This window comes from Sitodiplosis mosellana, unplaced genomic scaffold (assembly GCF_009176505.1).
Source record: "Sitodiplosis mosellana isolate CC-2019 unplaced genomic scaffold, AAFC_SMos_1.0 Smas_scaffold_6226, whole genome shotgun sequence".
In the NCBI taxonomy this organism is placed as follows: Eukaryota; Metazoa; Arthropoda; class Insecta; order Diptera; family Cecidomyiidae; genus Sitodiplosis; species Sitodiplosis mosellana.
The window spans coordinates 13,532,897-13,554,029 of record NW_022601467.1 but is presented as its reverse complement, the minus strand read 5'-3'; the positions used below and the strand labels follow the sequence as shown (position 1 = coordinate 13,554,029).

Here is a 21,133-nt window from a genome sequence, read left to right as displayed (position 1 = left end):
CTGTATTATTCACTCATATTCACCATGTGCTGACGTCATTACCGCTTCAAAAATTCTGGAAGTGGGTTTTGGTGGATCCTCAGGATCGTTTAGTACTGCTCCCGGTTCTGGAAGTGGATCCTCAGGATGGGCCAGGGCATTGTCAAACCAAGTCTGGTCCATCCTGAAGATCCTCCAAAACCCACTTCCAGAATCGGGAGCAGTTCTGAACGATCCTGAGGATCCGCCAAAACCCACTTTCAGCATTAAAATATCTGCAAAAATCGACCAAAATGAAAAAAATCTCAGATATCTCGCATAATTTAATATAATTGAAATTAATTTTTAGAAATCAATAGAAATTCAATAGAATTTTTTGCGTGATATTCCCCTAGGTGTTTGCTTGGGTTGAGGTAATTTCTAACCAAATTTCTTCTATTTTCCAGCGATGAACTCGGCGATTATGTCGACGTAGTGCGGCCGGGCGAAGATCTCAATCGTATCCTGAAATATGTAAAGAAACGAAACAAGAATTGGTGAACATAATCGCTAATAATACGTAAAGTGCTGTAAAAAAACATTCATTTGTCATTAAAGCCAACAATCAATTGGATTCATAGTATTTTTTTTTTTCTTGTTACAAATAGTAATTTCTTTCAATTTCTTCTTGCTCGTATCGCGCGAAATCTGCCTTTCTATCCCTATATCGCTTTGGTGATGTAACGCGTGACAACCGAGAAGAAGAAGCAAGCAAAATACCACACGTATCATCAGTTGTGGAAAATTCAGTGTATATACGATCTTCCAAATAATGCACGCTAATCAAAACTACCGCTACCATTTTTGGTACGGTTTCAGTGTCCAACGATGTGTTTTTCTCTCTATCTGCAAACTCGTTCTCCATTCTAATTGAAAAATAGCATCGAGAATCGATCGAGTGTATTTGGTGATATAAAACCGTTACGATAAAACATTTGGAAATACGACAAAATCGACGGTGCAAAATTGTGATGAAACAAAATACGTTCAATTTGCAGCAATGACGAAAGAAAAATTAACCAAATAAATCAATAATAATCAAGTGAAAAGTTTTTTTCAGAGATAAGTGAACAATAATTCTTTAAGAAAAAATAGTTAGATCAAAAGTATCAAGAGTTTTAATCAGTTGAAAACATTTTTAATATCTTTCGAGTGTGTTTCGAAATCGATGGAAGAAGAATTTCCAAAAATCTCACATCATAAATGGAAATGAAAAGAAAAGAAAGAAAAACACGTATATTCTAATTCAAAACTTGTATTTAGACATTGGAATGATGACGATACAGCTGTAGAGTGTCACCTTCTATCGATTTTCTCTGCTCACGTCCTGTTTTTTTTTTCAAACAGTGTGCGTGGTGGATCGAAAAGAGATTATTTTAATACAACATTCCAAATTTAATAGGATAAACTTAAGTGATGCTCTTTATTCATTGCATGTTGAAAATTTATTAAATAAAAAAAAGATTTTTCATTTACCTGCTGCGCTGTATCTCTCTGCAATAACGAAATCGCCGCAAAGAATCGTTAGACGCTTTTTTTGAATTCATTTTGAACACATGAAGTCGGAGCTCGAAAAAAATTCTACGAATCGATAAGCGGCGATTCAGTGGTATGAATACCGTTCTTCCTCCACCCAACAATTAAATGGCAACTGGTTAATATGTAATTCATTTCAATGTAAAACCTGGATGCATGCTATCGACATGTTTAAACTAATGGACACAACGAAACAAAAAAAATTTCTTTTTCAAATTAGTCCGTACAACACCCAATCAATATATACCTTGCATTTTTCATGAACATTTTCATATAATTTTCTTTCCATAGCAATTCGAACACGTAATATTGTCGCTTATGACGATGTTTCGCGTGCGCTTTTTTCTCTCTCCACTTCATTGAATTTCATTGAAGCGTTTCTTTTTTGTTGCTCAAATGGATTCATGAAACAATAAAGTTTTAGCAAAAATTTAGACATAAAGTGAAAATTTAGATCAGAATAATTGTTGCTGCTTGAAAGAGGCGTTGATTTTCTAGTATTTTAAGCGAATGATATGCAATATGTTCCATGCCTTCGATTCATATGATAAATTAGTTTTTGTTTATGTTCCATTGTTTTATTGTAATTACCAGGACTATAATCAAGTGAAGATGAATAAAACAATAAAATTTGTATGAGAACATTACCATTGCAATGAACTGTAGTATTAATTGGTCTACCATCATAGATATGGTATTTTCAATTGACATGTTTTCGATTCAACACGTTTCGGTTGTGTTCGAACCGATCGGCTAAAACACATGCGACAATTTCCCATTTAAAGTTTCATACCATTTTCATCAAATCAGATATAGCGAATGTCTGCTAAAGAAATCGACTTTAAAAGGATATTGTTTATAAACAATGATCTATATGGCTTGGTTCAAGTTCACGTTCAATTTCAACTATTTTTGTGACAATTTTCTGTTCCAACACACAAAATGACATCATACACCGCTACAAGTGGCGACTTTTCCAACAACATTTAGTTGCAACCGATTTCATTTTTAATAAGAAACGTATAGCGTAAATTGTCGGGAAGACAACAACTTTCAACGTTTATTCGCATCAATGGGTTTTCTCACATCAAACGTTCATCAATTATTTACCGTGTCATTGAATCGATAAGGCGTCTCTTGTGTGTTGGCGACACACATAAAATACGAATCTAATGATAATAATTTATATATTCTAAATCGTTTTCATACCAGACATATATGCAAATAAAAAATTGTTTTCGATTTTCAAAGTCGATTTTTTTTTTGCTTTCGAGTTGAAATTGAAATTTTCAAATCAATTTCACGGTGAGATTTTTACCATCTTTTTGACACTCCTCCTGAATAATGATATTATTTTTTTAATGAAGCGTAGAAAGATCAACGAACATTTGAGGTAAGTAAATTTTGACGAATTCAAGGTAAGTGAAAAGTCACTGTTCATTTTTCGCAATTAAAAAACAGTATTTATAGGAAACTCAGAAAAAATCAGTGACATCTATTCAAAGTAAGAGAAACTATTGTTTTAAAACTATTATTTAGCAAATCTTTTCAGTGTCTCTTTGAAATGATGAGTGATTTACCTTCGAAAACGATAGACAATGGCACACAATGGTGGCTCTGGTTTTAATTGGCATTCATAGTGCAATATTCAGAGTTCAGGCGAACGTAGAACATACTTGAGCACGTACAAACACAGAGAAGTACGTACAAATTCTAATCGGCATCAAAGTCGAAGGTAGTTAACCAGCATTAGACTAAATGAAATGCATTCGTATGTACACATAATGGACTGAGTGCAATAATCGTGTTGCACACACATTGCGAGTGTAAGTGATTTTCAGGTCGGAATCTCACATTTCGGTTGACATTCATACGGGGCGATGATAGTAGTGGTGTGTGATTCCAAAACCACCACCAGAAGCAACTAGAATGAGCATGAATACGGGCCGACACAAAGCATCGAATATATCCAAATGACGTATTATATACAGTCGTATTGGTACCATCTCTTTCTCTTTCTCCTTTTCTTTCTCTCGAGCTTTGTCTCTTCTGTTTCACATAATCACGGTACAAATATTCTTAGACACTCGTACAGAAGAAGAGCGCAACAAAACAGACAAAAAGAGAACCAGCGCTAACATATATGACGTTGGCTATGTAGCTGAACATGAACGCTGTTGCTGCTGTTGTTGTTGTTGTTGTTGTTTTTAAGTAATTATTGAACGACGACGATTTTTCTGTAGAGAATTAGTGTGCGTGCCTGTCTATTCATGCCACAACACACCGAGTCTGTCTTTGTTGTTATTGAATGTTGTTGAGCGTAGCCACTACTTAGTATGGCACACATACACTGCATATACACACGTAATGCTGTTCGTCGCATCCATGCGATCGAAACATGTGAGTGAGTGAGTGAGTGAGCGGGAGCGAGAGAGCGAACGAACGAACGACTGCCGATGTATGTTTCATTTCATTTATTTATAATTTTTATTCCACATCCAACCAGTTGTTTTTAAGTTATCTGTTGAAATACGTGTGTTACGCCTTCACAGCTTAAAACATAACCAACTTATACACATTCACGAATTTCAACGGAGAGTATTCTCTCTATAAACAAGATTACATTCGGTAAAGGTAGAATGAAAATGTAACCATATTCAATACGTTTTGTTGTGTTTTTTTCCCCTTGCTCTTCGGCTGTTTTCAGGCAAAAAATAATCCAAAAATAACAACGTTGACGAATTCATAACAAAAATTGCAACGCACAAACCACTCGATCTCAGAGAGAAAATACCAAAAGACAAAAAAAAAATTGAATCAATACAATTTTGAAATCGCTGCAAAGTTATGATTGTGCAAAGTGAAGAAAACTTATAGCCAATATATTCTTGTGACTTTTTTCTTTCTTTCTGGTGTTGTTTGCTGTTACGGTGTTCAAACTATCCAAATCAATTTCTACCGAATAACAAAGAGTGTGTGATTGGTGTGCGTGTGTGTTTGTTTTACAAAAGTGATCGCGGTAGCAAAGAATCAAAAAAATTATTAAATTGATTGATGCAAATTGCCAGCAATTTTGTGAAATATCGACAATAATTTAAATGAGATCATTTTATTGAATGAGATCAATGCTAGTTCACTGTGTCATTTGAAATTTTGGAATTTTCAGTTCGATTGGTAAGCCGAAAAGTCAAACATATTGGTTTTATTTTTGTTAATAATAGCTCACGATTCATTCGGAAAGAGAAATCTCAAGTGGTCACTTCAATGGTGTGTTGCCACACAGTGATGATACAAACAAACCTATTGCGGTGACTTAAACTGTATAGAGAATATTTTGGCCGATTACGGTTTTAATGCGCATAAAAACGAACATTTGGAAATATTTTCTTCATATGGTTGATTGGTGCTGTTGCTGCCAGCATTATCATAATTATTTCTTGTGTTTCAGAGACAACGATAGACTCCAGAAATAAAACATTAAGATCGGAGTGTGTTCTTTTGTTCGTTTAATTCTTCTTTGACGCAAATTGAAACAACAATTGGTTCAATAATTGATTGTTTACTCGAGCGAGTGTGCGCAAATGGCTAACATTTTCTTTTTGCTATTGGCTGCGATGATTATAAATTGCCAAAAAAGAAATTGATAACGATTTTCGGATTACAACGCTGTTAAATATATTGCATGCTACAAATCAAATCCGGTGATTTCCGATATGAGTCAGTTTCAAGATAAGATAGAAGCTGTTGAATGAAAGTTGATGTTTTTTTTCTCTTCTTTTGTCAAATCAAAAAGAGGTTAATTCATTCGCTATAGCGAAACCGTGTGTGCTAAAAATTATGAAAGAATTTGAATGAGGTGTGCAGCAGCAGCAGTAACAGCAGCACAAGATTGTACAGTGAAAGCACGATTTCGAAAAAAAAATTATGTATGGAAATAATCAAAAGAAGGGAAAAAAATAAGCAAAAACAACAACAACTTCAGCGCGCAGAATTATCGATAAAAAGATTGAAAGATGGACAAATATACTGGTTGCGTTGAAACTCACACACAGTGTGATACAGTGCGAATGGTTTGCGTGTAATTTTCAGAGTAAAAAAAAATCGCAAAAATCTACTTGTTTTGCTTCTGTTTACCACAAAATAATTTTTTTTTATATATTTACCCATATGCTATTGCTGCTTATATCAATTTTGTTTGCTCAATTGTTTATTCTTCAATCGACTTTGTTGCTCGTATATATATATATATATATGGGCCTCTTCCACATTCTTCCATTTTCGTTGTTGTTGTATTGTTGTTAATTCGAATTTCACGCCATCAGCAGCAGCAAACACTGAAAGTCGTTTGCTCGCTCGGTCATTCTCGGTGTATGGAAATGTTATTGGCCGTCATCGTCATCGTCATCTTCATCGTCGTCGTCTGCTGCTGATCAACATTTGTTATTAAATGGCCGACTCCTTGATCGTTGCACCCAACGGATGAACATTGATTTAACCAATAATAGCTGCATGGGTGATAAATAAACGAGGTTCGAAAAGCCGGAGCGACGACAAAGAAACCATTTTCAATAATGACTTTTACTTGGGCTTCTCTCTCGCTCATATAAATACACACACTCACATACGTAATAATTGTGTTTGCATTTTCATTCCTTCGTCGATAGAATGCGATTGAATATAATTAGTTTGCGTTTCCCCCCCCAAAAAAAAGCCCGCAGCGACGACAACCATGCAGCGACCAATATCAGTGAATATTTATGAAGTTTTCTGTTTATTTTGCGATAATTTTTTTATTTACATGAAATATGTTTTCCAGCAGAAAAACCAAACCGTATACTGGGCACACTGCGTGTGTGGACAATCCATTCCATAAATTGATACTTTTTCGCTGTTATCAGCATTTGACGATCCAAATGATTGGAACAGGATGCATAATGAAATACACAAATGTTTATCACGCTTTATGCGTCGTATGTATTTGCTGAATGTAATCAAATCGCTACGTGTGATATTTCGCCAATCGAAGCGTTCAAAACAAGCCCGAAAACGATGACAAACTGAAAATAAACAGAGATATGAACCGTTTCGATTTTGCTGTTTGTAACTGTTTCTTTCTTCTTCTTCTTTGTTTTGTTCAAAAATAAATTGCGGCACATTCATACGATCATACCATTTGGAGCAATCATATTTCGACAGCAAAGTAATTACCAACACAGAGAGTAGTAAATATAATGTAAAATTTCACATTGAATGAAACTAACGAATAAGCGAAACATTTCAATTTGTTTATGCTTTGTTGCGTTTTTATCTAAACTATAATATATGCATACATAAAGTTCAAGCAAATTCATTGAAATATTCCGCTCTTTAGATAAATTCGCCTCAATTAGAACAAAGAATCTGATTTAAGTGTTGATGTGCGCGATCGCACGATCGCGCGCACGCCGCAGCGAACGAGAGCGGTGAAATGAGTACACACAATATCGCGTTAAATGATTTCGTTTCAGTGGTGTTGGTGTTGTTATTTAGCCAAGGCTTAGCTAGAACAAAGTTTAATGCTATGGCGAACGGCTTAACATGCCATGTCACACACAATAGCGCAAAATTTTCACTGCTTTATATGGGGTGTTTGCGTGTGTGATACTGATGTGTTGTCATCGTTCTTATTGTAGCGCACTTTTTTTTCTTCTTTTTCTCTCTCTCTCTCTTCAGTTGAACAAACAGGAAGAAAAATTCACAGATGAATGCAGCGCAAATAATGTGAATAAGCACTGTAGGAAGTATGACCGCCGTTCAGCCGTTCAGCCGTTCAGCCGTTCAAATCATTATATCGCTTTATACGACGTATAATGACGAGTGAATCATTCGAAAGAGTTTGTTGAAAATACAGCGCGGAAAAAAAATGATAGCATTAAAAGAGATCAACAATTTAATCCAGCGGCCGTTGTTCCAACGTCTCTTTATACGCATCAAAATCAATGTTGCTCTGTCATCAATTCTGTTCGCTCGCTCTCTTTCTCCCCACCTTTTGCTCTTCGTTTTTCTGCACTCTCCACCCATTCAAATGATAAAGCATCCGATAAACCAAGTTCACAGAAAATGAAACCAAAAAACATAATATACATAGCTAAAGGGAAAAGGTACAATGTGTATGTGCGTAACCGATGTGGACAACTATGTTTGAAAAAACAAATAGATTCTGACCAGTCACACTAAAACGACCTTGAGCCAGTAAATTCTCCACCCCTTCCATCGACATACTCAAATTATTATCATTATTTTTCTCTCTTTTTTTATGTTTTTGTTTTTTGTTAAATATCCTGTGTCTATTTCATTCACCTGACTTGAATACGAACCATTCCGATTGCATCGGCAAACAAAGAAAATGACACTGAAATCAAATGTTTCAACTCATTTCCAAGAATGATAGCAAAGCAGTCGACTGTGCTGTGTGCCACGATGATTGTGTGTTTACATGAATTGAAATTACCACCTCACCAATTTAATAAATGGTTTTTTTTAACTTTACTTTACTTTGCCTTTGTTCGTGATGCTCTCTGTGTCTAACTAACTGCCGATTCTCCGTGTATTGGCTTTGGAAAATACTTGCTTCAATGAAAACATATTTAACAATATGCAATGAATATTCATTGTGATAACGCAACCCATTCAATTAGTATCATCAGCTGATTCATTTCAGTCTATTCATCGACTCTTTGCACGACAAGTGCACGTGCTGCAAATTTTTATTAAAATAAGAATGCATATCCAATTCAGACACACAACAATTGTTGCTGAAATAGACAAATTGGTGAAAAATATATGAAATTTAAACAAACAAAAAATTCCACTGATTTTCAGGAAATACCCTAAAATTTTGACTCAAACACTAAAATTATTTGTACAATCTAATGAAAAACTTATCGCACATAATCTGATAACAGTATTTGCTATAGACAACAAAGAACAAAGAAATAATGAATTTCTGCTGAAATGATGGGTATCGCAATGCATTTCATCATTTATTTATGTATATATCACTAAAATTGTTTTCAATAGCAAGTTTCTGTTAAGATAAGGTATACGTCTTTTTCTTTAATAAAAATGAAAGCGAAAAAAAGCACAGAAATAAATGAATTTGATTTACTTCAGGATAACACTTTCAATTCCAATCATTCGAAACACCCCTTATATGTGCCGAGTCAGATGAGTCGCATAATGTATCGATCGGCATGTTGTCACCGATATCGATGCATTTAGGTCGTTTATCTAAACTAGGACATACTTAGCACTGTGATTATATTTATACCGTTTTTTCTTTATGTGCTTTGGTCAACGTACGCGTTCATTGGTATTTGTGTCGTTTATGTGATTCCAGAGAATTGTTGTCTTGTTGATAAATGGTTGTTTATAGGTAAATATCGAGTAATTCCAATTTCGTTGTTGCTTTTGACGGTGGATAGTCAAGCGAATTTATGCATTCCAAGCAATATACGTTGATAATTTCAAGCATATATGATATTTTCATATACTAATCCATTCATTTGAACGATGTGCACATGCAAAATGGCTTAACAATTGTAAAATAGTTTCACACTCATTACGAACCATGCGCATCGTAGTGAGAGTAGATAAAAATCTTTGCCACAGTTTTAGGCAACCACGAAGTAAATACGTGTGTTTCGGTTAGTTTTTTTTGCCATTTATTTCTTCAGCTTCTTACAACATTTTCCATTTGAATTGGTAAATTTTCAGCTTTTACGTTTATTTTATACGCTAGTTATTTTTTCCCCTTAGATTTGATCACGTTGGTATATGTAAAATACGAAAATTGCAGTACAAATTTATGTTTTGTGTTGTTTTGCAAATGACATTAATTTTAAATAAAGAGACCGAGTCACCGTTGCATACACATGCAATAAAAGCAAGTGTGTTGCTCGTCAAAGCTTAAATGGGCGAACAAGTGTATCGCTTTAAAGCGCAATTGGGTTGATATTCTTTTTGTATAATTTCCGTGTAGCGGTGTTTTACTCTGTAACAAATTTGTTTCAAATCACAACACAAAAATAAGAAATAACAATAGTGACACATTCAAACGGAAACATTTCGTTGTCTGAACAATGATTTGCATAGAAACGAACGTGACATCGACTTTCCTTTGGCAGATGTGTGTTAATCAGGCTTTTTTTTCATTTCTATGTCGAGACAAGAAGATTTATAATTTACAACATTCTTTTTGGAGCCATCGAATGTTTATTTTTATGCCGATGCGGTTTTCGATTACCGATGCCCTCCTCCCACACACACACACACACACACACGCATAGACGCATTGTATTAATCCTTACTAATTGGCATTTTTGGCGTGAACAAAAAATGGTGTTGGTTTTATTTTCACCACAATTCTTATTATATTCTATCGTCGCCGACGCCAGCCAATCACTTTTTTCTCTCTTTGTGTGATGTACCCAACATCTTTCGTCTTACTTATCTTTTCTTCGTTGGTGTTGTCGTCGTCGTTAGCATGTGTATCATTTGTGCCGTAGATTTGAACATTTGTTTTTGCGAGTCTCAACAATGATGAATAATTGCAAATTATTTCAATTCGTAGAAACTATCAGAAAATCAAGAGCACACGCCACATTTGTTATCGGCTTCCTCTCCAACACATTGGCCACAGCCATGACTCACACTTACTAATACAAACATTTACTTGTTTTCATTCAACAACCATATGGTGATAAATACGTAATCTGCCGTATTTCTCCTATTTTACCCATTCACAAATTTTTTACTATCAACAAAAAATGTTTCTTTCGGTTTAATTTACATCCTCAATTGACAAAAAAAAAAAAATTCTGACTTCTTTATCGTAAAAATGAACAATTAGAGTTTCCTTTTCTTTTTCTCGACGAATTTTGTTTTTGTAAAAAAAATGTCGTAATAACATATTATTCTGACGTATTGCTCAATGACCGGAACATATGTTGAAAAAATGTCGACTTTGAATTGTGTCTACTATTCGTCGTTCAATATTGAACAGTCTTTGTTGAATTGTTAAAAAGTCGATATGAATACCTAATGAATGCTAAGTTTTCAATGAGTTAAAATTCCCCATTTTCTTCAATGAATACATGCTTCTCACAGCGGAAAAATATCAATTTAGAACATTCGGCTGGTATTCTTTCTATTCAGTTCTACTACTGATCATGTTGAAAGATATGTTGAACTCTGAATTTCGAACTCAGTCTCAAATTCATTACGGTTGGAATAAGCTGATTTCAGCTTGATGCGTTTAAAAAATCTTATTTTTTTTATCCTCTTGAACAAAGACTTCCCATTGCTTCTCAATATTGAAAAAAATCTCTTCTATTCCGCATCTCTTTTCTTTCATTGATAATTCTCTGGTGAATTCAATGATAAATCTGTATGCTTCAGATCTTAACCTCACATTTTCGGTGCCAACGGTTTCTATTAAAGATTAGTAAGTGTATTCAAAATTAATTTGGTTATAAAAATAAACCAATTTCGTGTGTAATGCATTCTCTTCGTCTTCTCCCATCTCTCGCTCTCACTCTCGGTCGAAATTAATAGTAATAAACGAGTCAAATGAGTGTGAAGTTTGATTTGGAATTTGTCAACAGATTTTATAGAGCAATAAAAAGCGAGGGGACGGCAACGACATTTTTATTTAGTGTGTGTATGTGTGTTTTTTTTTATTTTGGAGATGCGAAACGGAACAAAATCGTTTATTTTAAATATGTTGAACGCATTCGTGGCTAGTACGTAACAAAGAGCAATTTAATGCACGATATTTTGTCGCGTTGATGCTACTGAACTCAAAAGGAATATATATATATTCGTTTGAGTCATTAAGTGTAATTGCCCGCATTTCGGAATGGATTTGAGCTAAAGAGCACAGACACATACACACAAAATGAGAGAGAGAGAGAGAGAGAGAGACCAGCCATCACATAAGCGTTGTCGCACCGTGGATCACACTATAACATATTTCTGTTGTGATAGTCATTCTTTCATCACTGTTATGCTTGTCGGGCTCACTCTATATACTCTTTTTTTTATCTCATCATATTATTGTTATGTTTATCCAAACATAAACGGAGTTTGCAATCACTTTTTATTTCATTTTGAGGCAATCGTGCACTGATTTTCCTCTATGCTCATTGTTATTGTTGTCCGCTTGCATCTCCTTCTAATAATAAGTGAATCTTTGTAGTTCTGTAGTAAGCTGATAAGCTTTCCGCAGAGAAACTCAAAACCGTGCCTCTTGTTCAAAGTGTAGCTAGTTTTTGTGCGTCAGCATCCTCACTGCACTTAAGTTCAAATCATTTAGCATTTGATGTTGCTTCGACAACAAAAATCATCTGGAGAAGGTCTGTCAATAGAATTGAAAATAAAATTGGATTCATCTAAATCGAAAAAGAAGAAGAAAAAGAATCAAAAGCCATCCGTTCAAATTAAAATCATTGCAGATGATACAGTATTAATGAATAGAACCAATTGACATAGCATTCCAATGAATAATACAAAATAATTATATTGAACAGCCGATTTTTATCTACAACGCTAAAATTGTTTGGATACAGATTAATTTATTATTGTTTCAATTTTATTATTGCAGATAAAAGCGCACCGTGCACGGACTATGGCATAAATGCAATCGTGTGGCCACCAAGAATTGTGCGCGATGCAATGCAATGAACGGATTATTCGTCCAAATTGAATATTTATATATCAATAATGTCAGTGGAAAATAATTTATTTCACTCGATAGCTTGTTACACCGAACTGATGAAAACATGAACAATCGACCGCGAATAAACAGAAGGCGAAAGAAGTTTATAGTTTAGTGACCAATTTGCTTTTGCAGTCGTAACAAACAATTTCTTTTTTTTTATCGCGGTTGTTACTATTATAGTTTTTTGTTGTTTTGTATTTGTTTTAAATCGTTTTGTTTTTAAAACATTTTATTCGCTCGTAAAGTGGCACATCAATGCATCGCATTAACAACATTATCGGAAAAACTTAGTGCTTTTAATGATACCATAAATTAGCAAACACTAGATTGGTAATTTTTGTTTGCTGTGCATACATTCTGCGTCAAGTGCATTTTAAATGTTAACAAATTGCAAGTTATCCATTATTTATTGACTGCCGTGTATTGTGCGTGCGTTTCGATTTTTTTTTTTGATTAATATTTTTTCTTCGATTCAAATTTCAAAGTATTTCAATCAAAATGCGAATAATTGTGAAAGCCAGTATTTTGTATGTGTTGTTGGGATTTTTGTTGACTTTATTTCAACAAGTTTCCACTCAACTAATCACAGAGCATAAAGAAGTCGAATTAAGTGGACCGAATGTTTGCAAACGCATCGAAGAGTAAGTGATGACAAACATTGCGTAATGTAGTTATGACTGTGCCATGAAATTGAATCCACCAGTCCAAGTAATTTTATCGTTGTTGTGTGTATGATAGGTTTCCTGTTGAGGTTGTAGTAACGGAAAAGCAACCATATCAAGAGCAAGTGAACAATTGGTGTCTCGCCGTTCCACCACGATGTACAGCCTACAAAATCAAATTTAAAACGGTCAACAAGACAGTAACTCTGAAGAAGGAACGGGTCGTCTTTGAATGTTGCGGTAATTGATACCTTATGATGATTATGCTTTGTTATTCTATCGCTCATTTTTATCACCCAGCCCACATATTAATCCGGGAGAAATTACTTATAAAAACGTTTAATTCTCTCAAATATAGATGGCTATACTGAAAATAAAGATGGAAATGCGTGTAAGCCGATTTGTACTGAATGCAAACATGGTGTTTGTATTGGACCCGATCGATGCAAGTGCAATTCGGGTTTCTTCGGACCGGCATGTGATATACGTAAGTTTTTGATCGGTGTTCAATTCATCTCAAACAAAAAAGAAACGAATCGAACCTTCTTCATTTTTGTCCAATTTCAGAATGCCCGGAAGGTTATTGGGGACGAAATTGCTCACACCAATGCAATTGTGAACACGACAGCGTTTGTGATCAATTTAACGGGTTGTGCAAATGTACAAAAGGCTACAGAGGCGATCGATGCGAATCGGAATGTTCAAGCGATCGATACGGCTTAAATTGCTCGGAACCATGTCGATGTAGTAATGGTGCAAGGTGTCATCACATTTCTGGTGAATGCACTTGTGCTCCTGGGTTTACTGGTCCACTGTGCGCCGATCGTTGCCCAGAGGGAACACATGGTGAAGATTGTAAATCAAAGTGCAAATGTCAAAATGGAGGCTCATGTAATCCACAAACCGGTCAATGTGAATGTCCACCCGGTTGGACCGGCGATGTGTGTGCAAATCGTTGCCCAGCTGGATTCTTTGGTAAGTTATTTTAAGAAGACTTCGTCATTTTCACCATAGACATTGAACGTCCGCCCAATTTTCTCATATTTAACAGGCAAAAATTGTGAACAGCAATGCGAATGCTACAACAATGCCCGATGCCACCATATCGGCGGTGAATGTGAGTGTGCGCCTGGATACATCGGACCAAAATGCTTTGAAAGTTGCCCTAGTCATACATACGGATTGAATTGTACCGAAGAATGCAAATGTACGTTCGATTACATTAGTGTGATGCATGAGCAGAAAGTGATGATTAAAATGTTTATTCATATTTCAAATAGGTAAAAACGGTGCCAAATGTAATCCATCAGATGGAAGTTGTTCGTGTACAAAGGGTTGGAAGGGCACATATTGCGAGGATCGTGTTTGTCCCGATCATATGTTTGGCGAGAATTGTGAATCCACCTGTGAATGTGACAGAAATACAACCAAAAGCTGCCATCCATACACGGGCAAGTGCGATTGCAATGCCGGCTGGAGCAGCAATTTGTGTAATCGACCTTGTCCATTCCTAACTTGGGGCGAAAATTGTGCACAACAATGCGATTGTAACGGCGCTCAATGCAATACGATAACTGGCGAATGTGTTTGTGCTGCTGGCTACCAAGGTTTGTTTTCTAACGTGTGGGTTGTTGGCACACGTCTGAGATTTAGTATTGATTAAAAAAAAATGTCTCTTCTTATCAGGCAAAACATGTGAAAAACAGTGTGATGAAGGTTTCTATGGAGATTGTTTACAAAAATGTAACTGTACCAATGGCAAATGCAGTCCAGAAACCGGTCAATGCTTCTGTGCTGTTGGATGGAAAGGTGGGATTTCACGTCGTTGATTTCATTTTTGTTGAATTTTTTTTTCACTAATCAAAAATTCGTCATATTGTTTTTCTACATTAGGTCATCATTGCGATCGGCCATGTGATGAAGGAACATTTGGAAAAGACTGTAAAGAGCATTGTAATTGCCAGAATTCGGGCGCTTGCAATCCTCAAACCGGCCAATGCACATGCAGTGCTGGATGGACCGGTGAATTTTGCGAAAAGAAGTGCAGCTTTGGTACATTTGGCTTCAATTGTTCCCAAAAATGTGATTGCAATTTCAATAATTCGATAACATGCGATGCCGTTGATGGACGATGTGTATGCAAAAATGCATGGTCAGGTTGGTACAAATCAAGCAATCGATTTAGAAACAAATTGTGTTAACCAAAATAAATATGCAATATCTAACATAATTTCCTTTGACGCCTAATCAAAAAAAAATCTCTCTTTAATACATACTGACAAATTAAAGAAGGAAACGACACTGATGTGGAAGGTAAGCCTTCGAAATTCAACACTCAGTGCACAGTGTCCTTTAGCGTTTTACAAACACAATTCACTCGTATTACTTATCTCGTGCACATAAACACACACACACGATCACAAACACAAACACAAACACCAATAAACACATCCGTATTGAATTTCATTCAACTAAAATGTATTGATATGATTAATAGTAGAAAATAAATCCTTTAGCGAACGGGGTTTTGGTTGATTTTGAGTGGAAAAGATCATTCGAAAAAGGGAACAAAAGAAAACTTAATTGAACTGATTGCAGGTGTTACGTGTGAAACAAAATGTCCACCAGGGCTCTATGGAGATGATTGTGAAAATGTGTGTCGATGTTATAATAATTCATCGTGCGATGCTCAAACGGGAAAATGTATTTGCAACAAAGGATGGCGAGGCGAAGATTGTTCAGAGCCTTGCAGTCCAGGCACATATGGATTGGGTGAGATTTTTTTTCCCACTTTATTGATTATTCATGCATCCTACTTCATTCAAAGCCTTTCGACTGATTTTTTAAACGAATGCATTCTGTTTATTTTCCTCGCAATTCAGGTTGCAAAGAAAGATGTCCAGATGTTGTTTATGGTAATAAAACATGCGATCATATAACCGGAGAATATGTGTGTCAACCGGGCTATATAGGACTGACGTGTGAGCATCCTTGTGCCGATACCACATATGGTCCCCGTTGTTCATTGAAGTGCATGTGCGAGAATGGCGCTGAATGTCATCATATCACTGGTCAATGTCAATGTGCTCCAGGATGGACGGGAACGTCATGCAATGTGCCTTGTCCCGACGGGTTAGTATTCAAACAACTACATTTGTCACGAACAAAATGTACAATTATTTTCAAATTGTTTTTTTTTTCTTCCCACAGTTACTTCGGTCAAAATTGTAATCAAATTTGCAAATGTAAAAACTTTGCAAGATGTCGCAAAAACGATGGATACTGCATTTGCAACGATGGCTGGATGGGTGCTCATTGTGAAGATGTTTGTCCAGAAGGTATGACAATGACAATGCCTCCGGTCATTTGATGATTTTTTTTTGACGGATTTCTTTTTTCTTTCTATTCAAGGTTTCTTTGGAAAACACTGTATGGATTTTTGTTCGTGTGCATCGCCACAGTTTGTTTGCCACGCGGCTCATGGATGCGTGTGTCGTGTTGGATTCAGTGGAACGGATTGCTTAACGCCCAAAGGACAATATCAAGAACTTCATAATGGTAATTGATATCATATCGATGGTCCCATTGACCATCTCTAGAACCCAAACTGATTGAACTCTGCCCATTTTTACAGGTCAAAGTAGTGCTGGTATCGCATGGGGTATTATTGTTGCATTGTCATTGGTAGGCGTCATCATTTTCATATCACTGTATTTCCGTCGACGGGTGCGAAATTTGAAAACAGAAATTGCACACGTTCAATATATCGCCGATCCACCATCACAACCAGATCGACACCATTTCGACAATCCGGTTTATGCATTCCAACCATCGACATCTAGCAACACGGACAGCTCAACACTTTTGAATAATCTTCGAGCTAGCCATAAACCATCAAATCTAAATGGCCGAGGTACACATATTTATTTTTCTCTCAAATTAAGTTGATTCCCTTGGATATTGGGATTTCAAGGAGTTTCTTGAAATAGATCAATGTTTCTTTGTAAATGTGATGATTCACCACCTTGTCTTGTTATTTTTTTTTCCAGCTGGTGCTTATTCAGTTGAATACAACACCGATATGCTTCAGAAAAATTTAAATGCAGACATGACCAATCCAAATGTATACCATAGCATTGATGAAAACTTCGAAGATCATGTTTACGATGAAATCAAACAGAAAGATGGCTATAATCCAGGTAAAATAATAATTGAATAAATCTTGTTCACTTCAATTGGAAATAATCTTCTCTTTTTTTGCTTGCTTTCAGATGAATACGATCATCTAGACTATTCCAGTAGGCCAGGCAGCTCATTTAAACCACATTATCATCGAATGAACGATGTGTTGAACATCACAAAAGACGAGAAAGAGGTGAAAGAATCAAACATCGAAAATAGCAATAATTTAGATACACCGGGACGATCTCTGATGGATTACTCAAAAGCATCCTATTCGAGTGGAGATTCAAATAGTTAACTCAACCCAAAATCCCAACAATCTACTGAATTATGAAACAAACAAAAAACATTTTGTCTTCGAGTGAACGTCATTTTATAGAGAAAACAAACAAACAACAAAACAAATCTATGAGCTTATTTTTTTTCGATTTTGTATATGAATTTAAGCAAACAAAAACAATGTTCTAATGCTCAATTGCAACAAAAAAAATTAAAATTATTTAAAAAAAAAAAGAACAAACAAATAAATCCTAGGAACAAACATGGTTGTAAGTGCTGCAAGCAGGCAAAATAGTACACACGCAGTAATGGTGTTTTTGATAAGCAAATTTTACCTATTGTGATTTAAGAAACGAAACAATATTTAGATTTCTAATATTATGTATTGAATTGTGTAAACGATAAGTATTTTTTTTCTCGACCTAAGTGTAATTTTTATGCCAATGTTAAATTAATGTAAATGTTTTCTTTTTCTCTTTTTATAAAAAAAAACAACGTATGAGAACAATGTGATTTCTGGACAAATAGTTCGCAGAGTATATGCTCCCGCAATTCAACGACAAATAGCGGAGAGGTAGCCAGAATAGAATCAAAACTCGTGTATTATTTTTGTGAATGAAAGAACAAAAACGAACGCAATCAAAACGAATCGAGTGTTCATGCTCACTGTGCATTATATTATCAATTGCGAATTAAAAGTCGTTAGTTTTTATGATGCATTTATTTGCCAATATTTAATATCGACTATTATTCTATGTTTCTATTCTCTTTCAATTTAAGCACTTAGCATGTTAGTTAGTTAGTTTCATTTTGAAAATGTGTGGATTTCGCATGACAAATAAGTTATGAATACCATCGCCAAAGATGATGATGGCATTATTATTTGCTAAACGAGAGCAGCAGCATTCATTTCCCAAAGCAATGCTGATGTAATCAAAACTGATGCAATTGTTCTTTTACTTCGTTGAAATTATGTATATCGTCGCGGTTGATTAATGGCAATCAAAGTGCCTTTTTTTTTCTACAAAATTCAGGTTTTGTCATCGTGTGAATTCAACCATTTATTTATGTGATAAGGTTATATTTTTCTATGAAGAAGGTTATATTTGTGTGAAGAAATGCTATGCCTAAGAATTTAGATGCCGTTTTACACTTATAGCTTATTAACAACTAACGCATTTGTCTCATTGAACAACTGTTTTTTTCCCTGGCAATAAATGAAAACCGATATACAAATTGAACATTATTCGTAAAGCATTGACGTTTTATTCCGTTATCGTGATAGCTTGATAGAGCAGCCCATGTTTGTATTCCGTACGAGTTGGATATGTTCGTTCGTTTTGGAGCATCTTTGGCACAAATGCGGACGGTTGACAAGACCACTAACAACCACTGACGAAATTATCCACAAATTATATAGAGTTTGTCTGGATATTCGGGTTTTTTGTTTTGTTTTCTTGCAAACAAAACAAACATGACTAACGAAAAAGACACACAGTGAAATCGGAAAGCTGCAAATTTTTGCGCGTTGATAAAATTTTCTTTTTACTCCACAACTGTTGGGTTTTTTCCATCTTCTTTCGTTCCAGTCTTCGTTCGTTGTACGTGAACGTCTCGCTCGTGCTGGTGAATGTGCTTATGCATTGTAATACATACGGTCGTTATCGTGTGTTTGAAATTTGCTACCTACCGTTTCATAAGTTTGACATTTCAAATGAAATCAGAATAGAGAGCACAACGCCAAAGCTACTATAAAGCTATATGTCCACATTTTCCTCTTAAAATGTTTATATACCGTATATATAAACACGCACACATCTATCTATCCATCTATCCACCAAAACATTCACATATATACAAATATTACGTCGCACATGCCGATATTGCGCATATTATCAAACGGCGAGAATCGGGAAGCGAGAATGAGATAGAGTGAGCGCGCCAAGCATCATATTTATAGGACCACAAAAATGTTCATGTGTTGGGCCGCAAAGCGACGATGATGATGACGAGGACGAGGACGACGACGACGACGGCGAAAACGACACACATTCGTTCCTCCGTCGTCCCACATTAACAACAAAATGCTTCAATCGTATTTTTCTGAACAATTTTCCAAGAGCCATTCTCAACACACAATCGCACATGACGATTGTGGCACAGGATTGATTTTCAGTCTATATGTTTCTCTCTGTCTCATTCTCTCTTTCGCCTGGCTCTTCTGATGCCGAGATAGTGTGCAAATGTCCAGTTGAAATGGGGGCGACCATACCTCCCTCAGAATCCCCTTCTCCGCATCTGCTCGAACAATTTCTTATACCATTTTGTAAAAGCACTATAAATGGTTGTTCGATTCTCTCTCGTTCACAGAAGAGAGAGAGAGTCTCTTTTTGCCGTTTCACAAATTTCGACGATGTTTTTCGGTATGGAAACGTAAAGACCTAATTGCCTCAGTGTCTATTCAATTTTGCGCTATGTATAATGCTTCAAAATTCAGCGCTGCCACTTTGTTTACAATAAAATGGGCATTATTATGTAACGGAAAATTTAGCGAAAGAGATAGAGACGGAAAGATGGAGAGGCAGAGGGAGGGTGAGAATGTTTATATAAAAGGTCGCATATACTATGCAGTCGAGCCAAACAGTGGAATATGGCATATGTATGCGATGGAATGTCTACAAACAGCAGCGGCGGAGTTGTGTATGGCGCTTTTTTCATTCAGTCCATTGGACTGGGTAAATGGTACCGTTTCGGGGCACTTTCAACATAGATTCACAATGTAATATTTTCAAAATGAGGTATTATCGATACCATATGATATCGATTGTATAGGATCAGGTGGGGCGAATCGGGCCACTTTTTCTCCTAAATTAATATTTCCGTAAAAAATTTAAAAAAAATCATGAAAGTTTGGTTTTATCTTGTAGCTAGATTCAATACCTAACTTTTATAGAAGAACATTTTTTGATTTGACCTCTTTTCGGGCGGATGCTTCCATTTCGGGCTCTGCAAAAAATGGTGGGGCGAATCGGTCCACCCCCATTTATAGTGCTTTTTCATAAGTTTTTCATCAGAAAAGTATTGATGTTAGATTTGTCGATCCTTCGCTGATGTTGTGTCAAAATTTCATGGAATTTGGACCGCTAGAAACGAAGTTATTTCGCCTAAAGTGACACTACTTATTTTCATCGGTCTACAGGCGAATTTTGGCCCAAAATTCGAAAAAATGACTTTGCGCCGATTTTTATTTATCTAAGAAGTAGTCCACGTATTGTCAAACCCGTGGTACCGTTGGAAAGGTAATTGATGGTGCTACAAAAATACTCAGTCAACCACCCCTTCCGACCCCATTGAGGTCCCCAAAAACACGCTAATTGCCCATTGTGTTTGTGGACCGAATCGCCCCACCACCTACTTTTGTGTTCGGAGCTCGATTCAACCACAAATATTAAAAATATTCAAAATAACTTATTTCCATTTGAAAGAGCTCGTCTTAAGCTACAAAATACACTCACCAATTTTCAAAAAATATTAAATTATAATGGTCAAAACTTAAATTCTGTAGACACAAAAAATTATTTCTGCACTAGCACAAAACACGTGTATGCCTGTGGGCTCTCTGTACTTGACTGAAACATGTCAAAACCATATTACCAAATGTCACAATTTCGATGCTCTTTCAAATGACATATAGGTT

At 35.8% G+C, this 21,133-nt stretch overlaps 1 protein-coding gene and 1 long non-coding RNA gene across 5 annotated transcripts; one reads left to right on the top strand and one right to left on the bottom strand.

Annotated features, from left to right (window-relative positions):
- Nucleotides 1-376: 376 nt before the first annotated feature.
- LOC129578047 (uncharacterized) lies at nt 377-7,159 on the bottom strand. The gene is made up of 4 exons (XR_008689074.1): nt 6,725-7,159; nt 5,718-6,611; nt 1,495-1,730; nt 377-483 (listed from the first exon to the last, which is right to left on the bottom strand). It is a non-coding gene; the product is annotated as an uncharacterized LOC129578047 (long non-coding RNA).
- Nucleotides 3,948-18,690, top strand: LOC129578041 (protein draper). Of its 4 annotated transcripts, none has more exons than XM_055466091.1 (16): nt 3,948-4,728; nt 12,197-12,954; nt 13,052-13,215; nt 13,334-13,462; nt 13,543-13,950; nt 14,027-14,182; nt 14,256-14,582; nt 14,662-14,784; nt 14,869-15,132; nt 15,574-15,747; nt 15,858-16,107; nt 16,186-16,313; nt 16,387-16,533; nt 16,610-16,888; nt 17,025-17,174; nt 17,247-18,690. In XM_055466091.1, exons 2-16 carry the CDS (start codon nt 12,812-12,814, stop codon nt 17,453-17,455), a joined length of 3,051 nt encoding a protein of 1,016 aa, XP_055322066.1. In that variant the 5' UTR covers nt 3,948-4,728; nt 12,197-12,811; the 3' UTR covers nt 17,456-18,690. The 4 variants fall into 4 exon arrangements, with proteins under 4 accessions (XP_055322066.1, XP_055322067.1, XP_055322064.1 ...); XM_055466092.1 differs by having other exon boundaries at nt 3,983-4,188; XM_055466089.1 differs by having other exon boundaries at nt 4,064-4,182.
- The last annotated feature ends 2,443 nt before the right edge of the window (nt 18,691-21,133 follow it).

Coding starts and splice junctions, on each gene's coding strand:
- LOC129578041 (XM_055466091.1), top strand. CDS start 12,812: ATGCGAATAATTGTGAAAGCCAGTATTTTGTATGTGTTGTTGGGATTT. Junction 14,183..14,255: donor TTGTACCGAAGAATGCAAAT/GTACGTTCGATT, acceptor TATTTCAAATAG/GTAAAAACGGTGCCAAATGT. Junction 16,889..17,024: donor ATCAAATCTAAATGGCCGAG/GTACACATATTT, acceptor TTTTTTTTCCAG/CTGGTGCTTATTCAGTTGAA.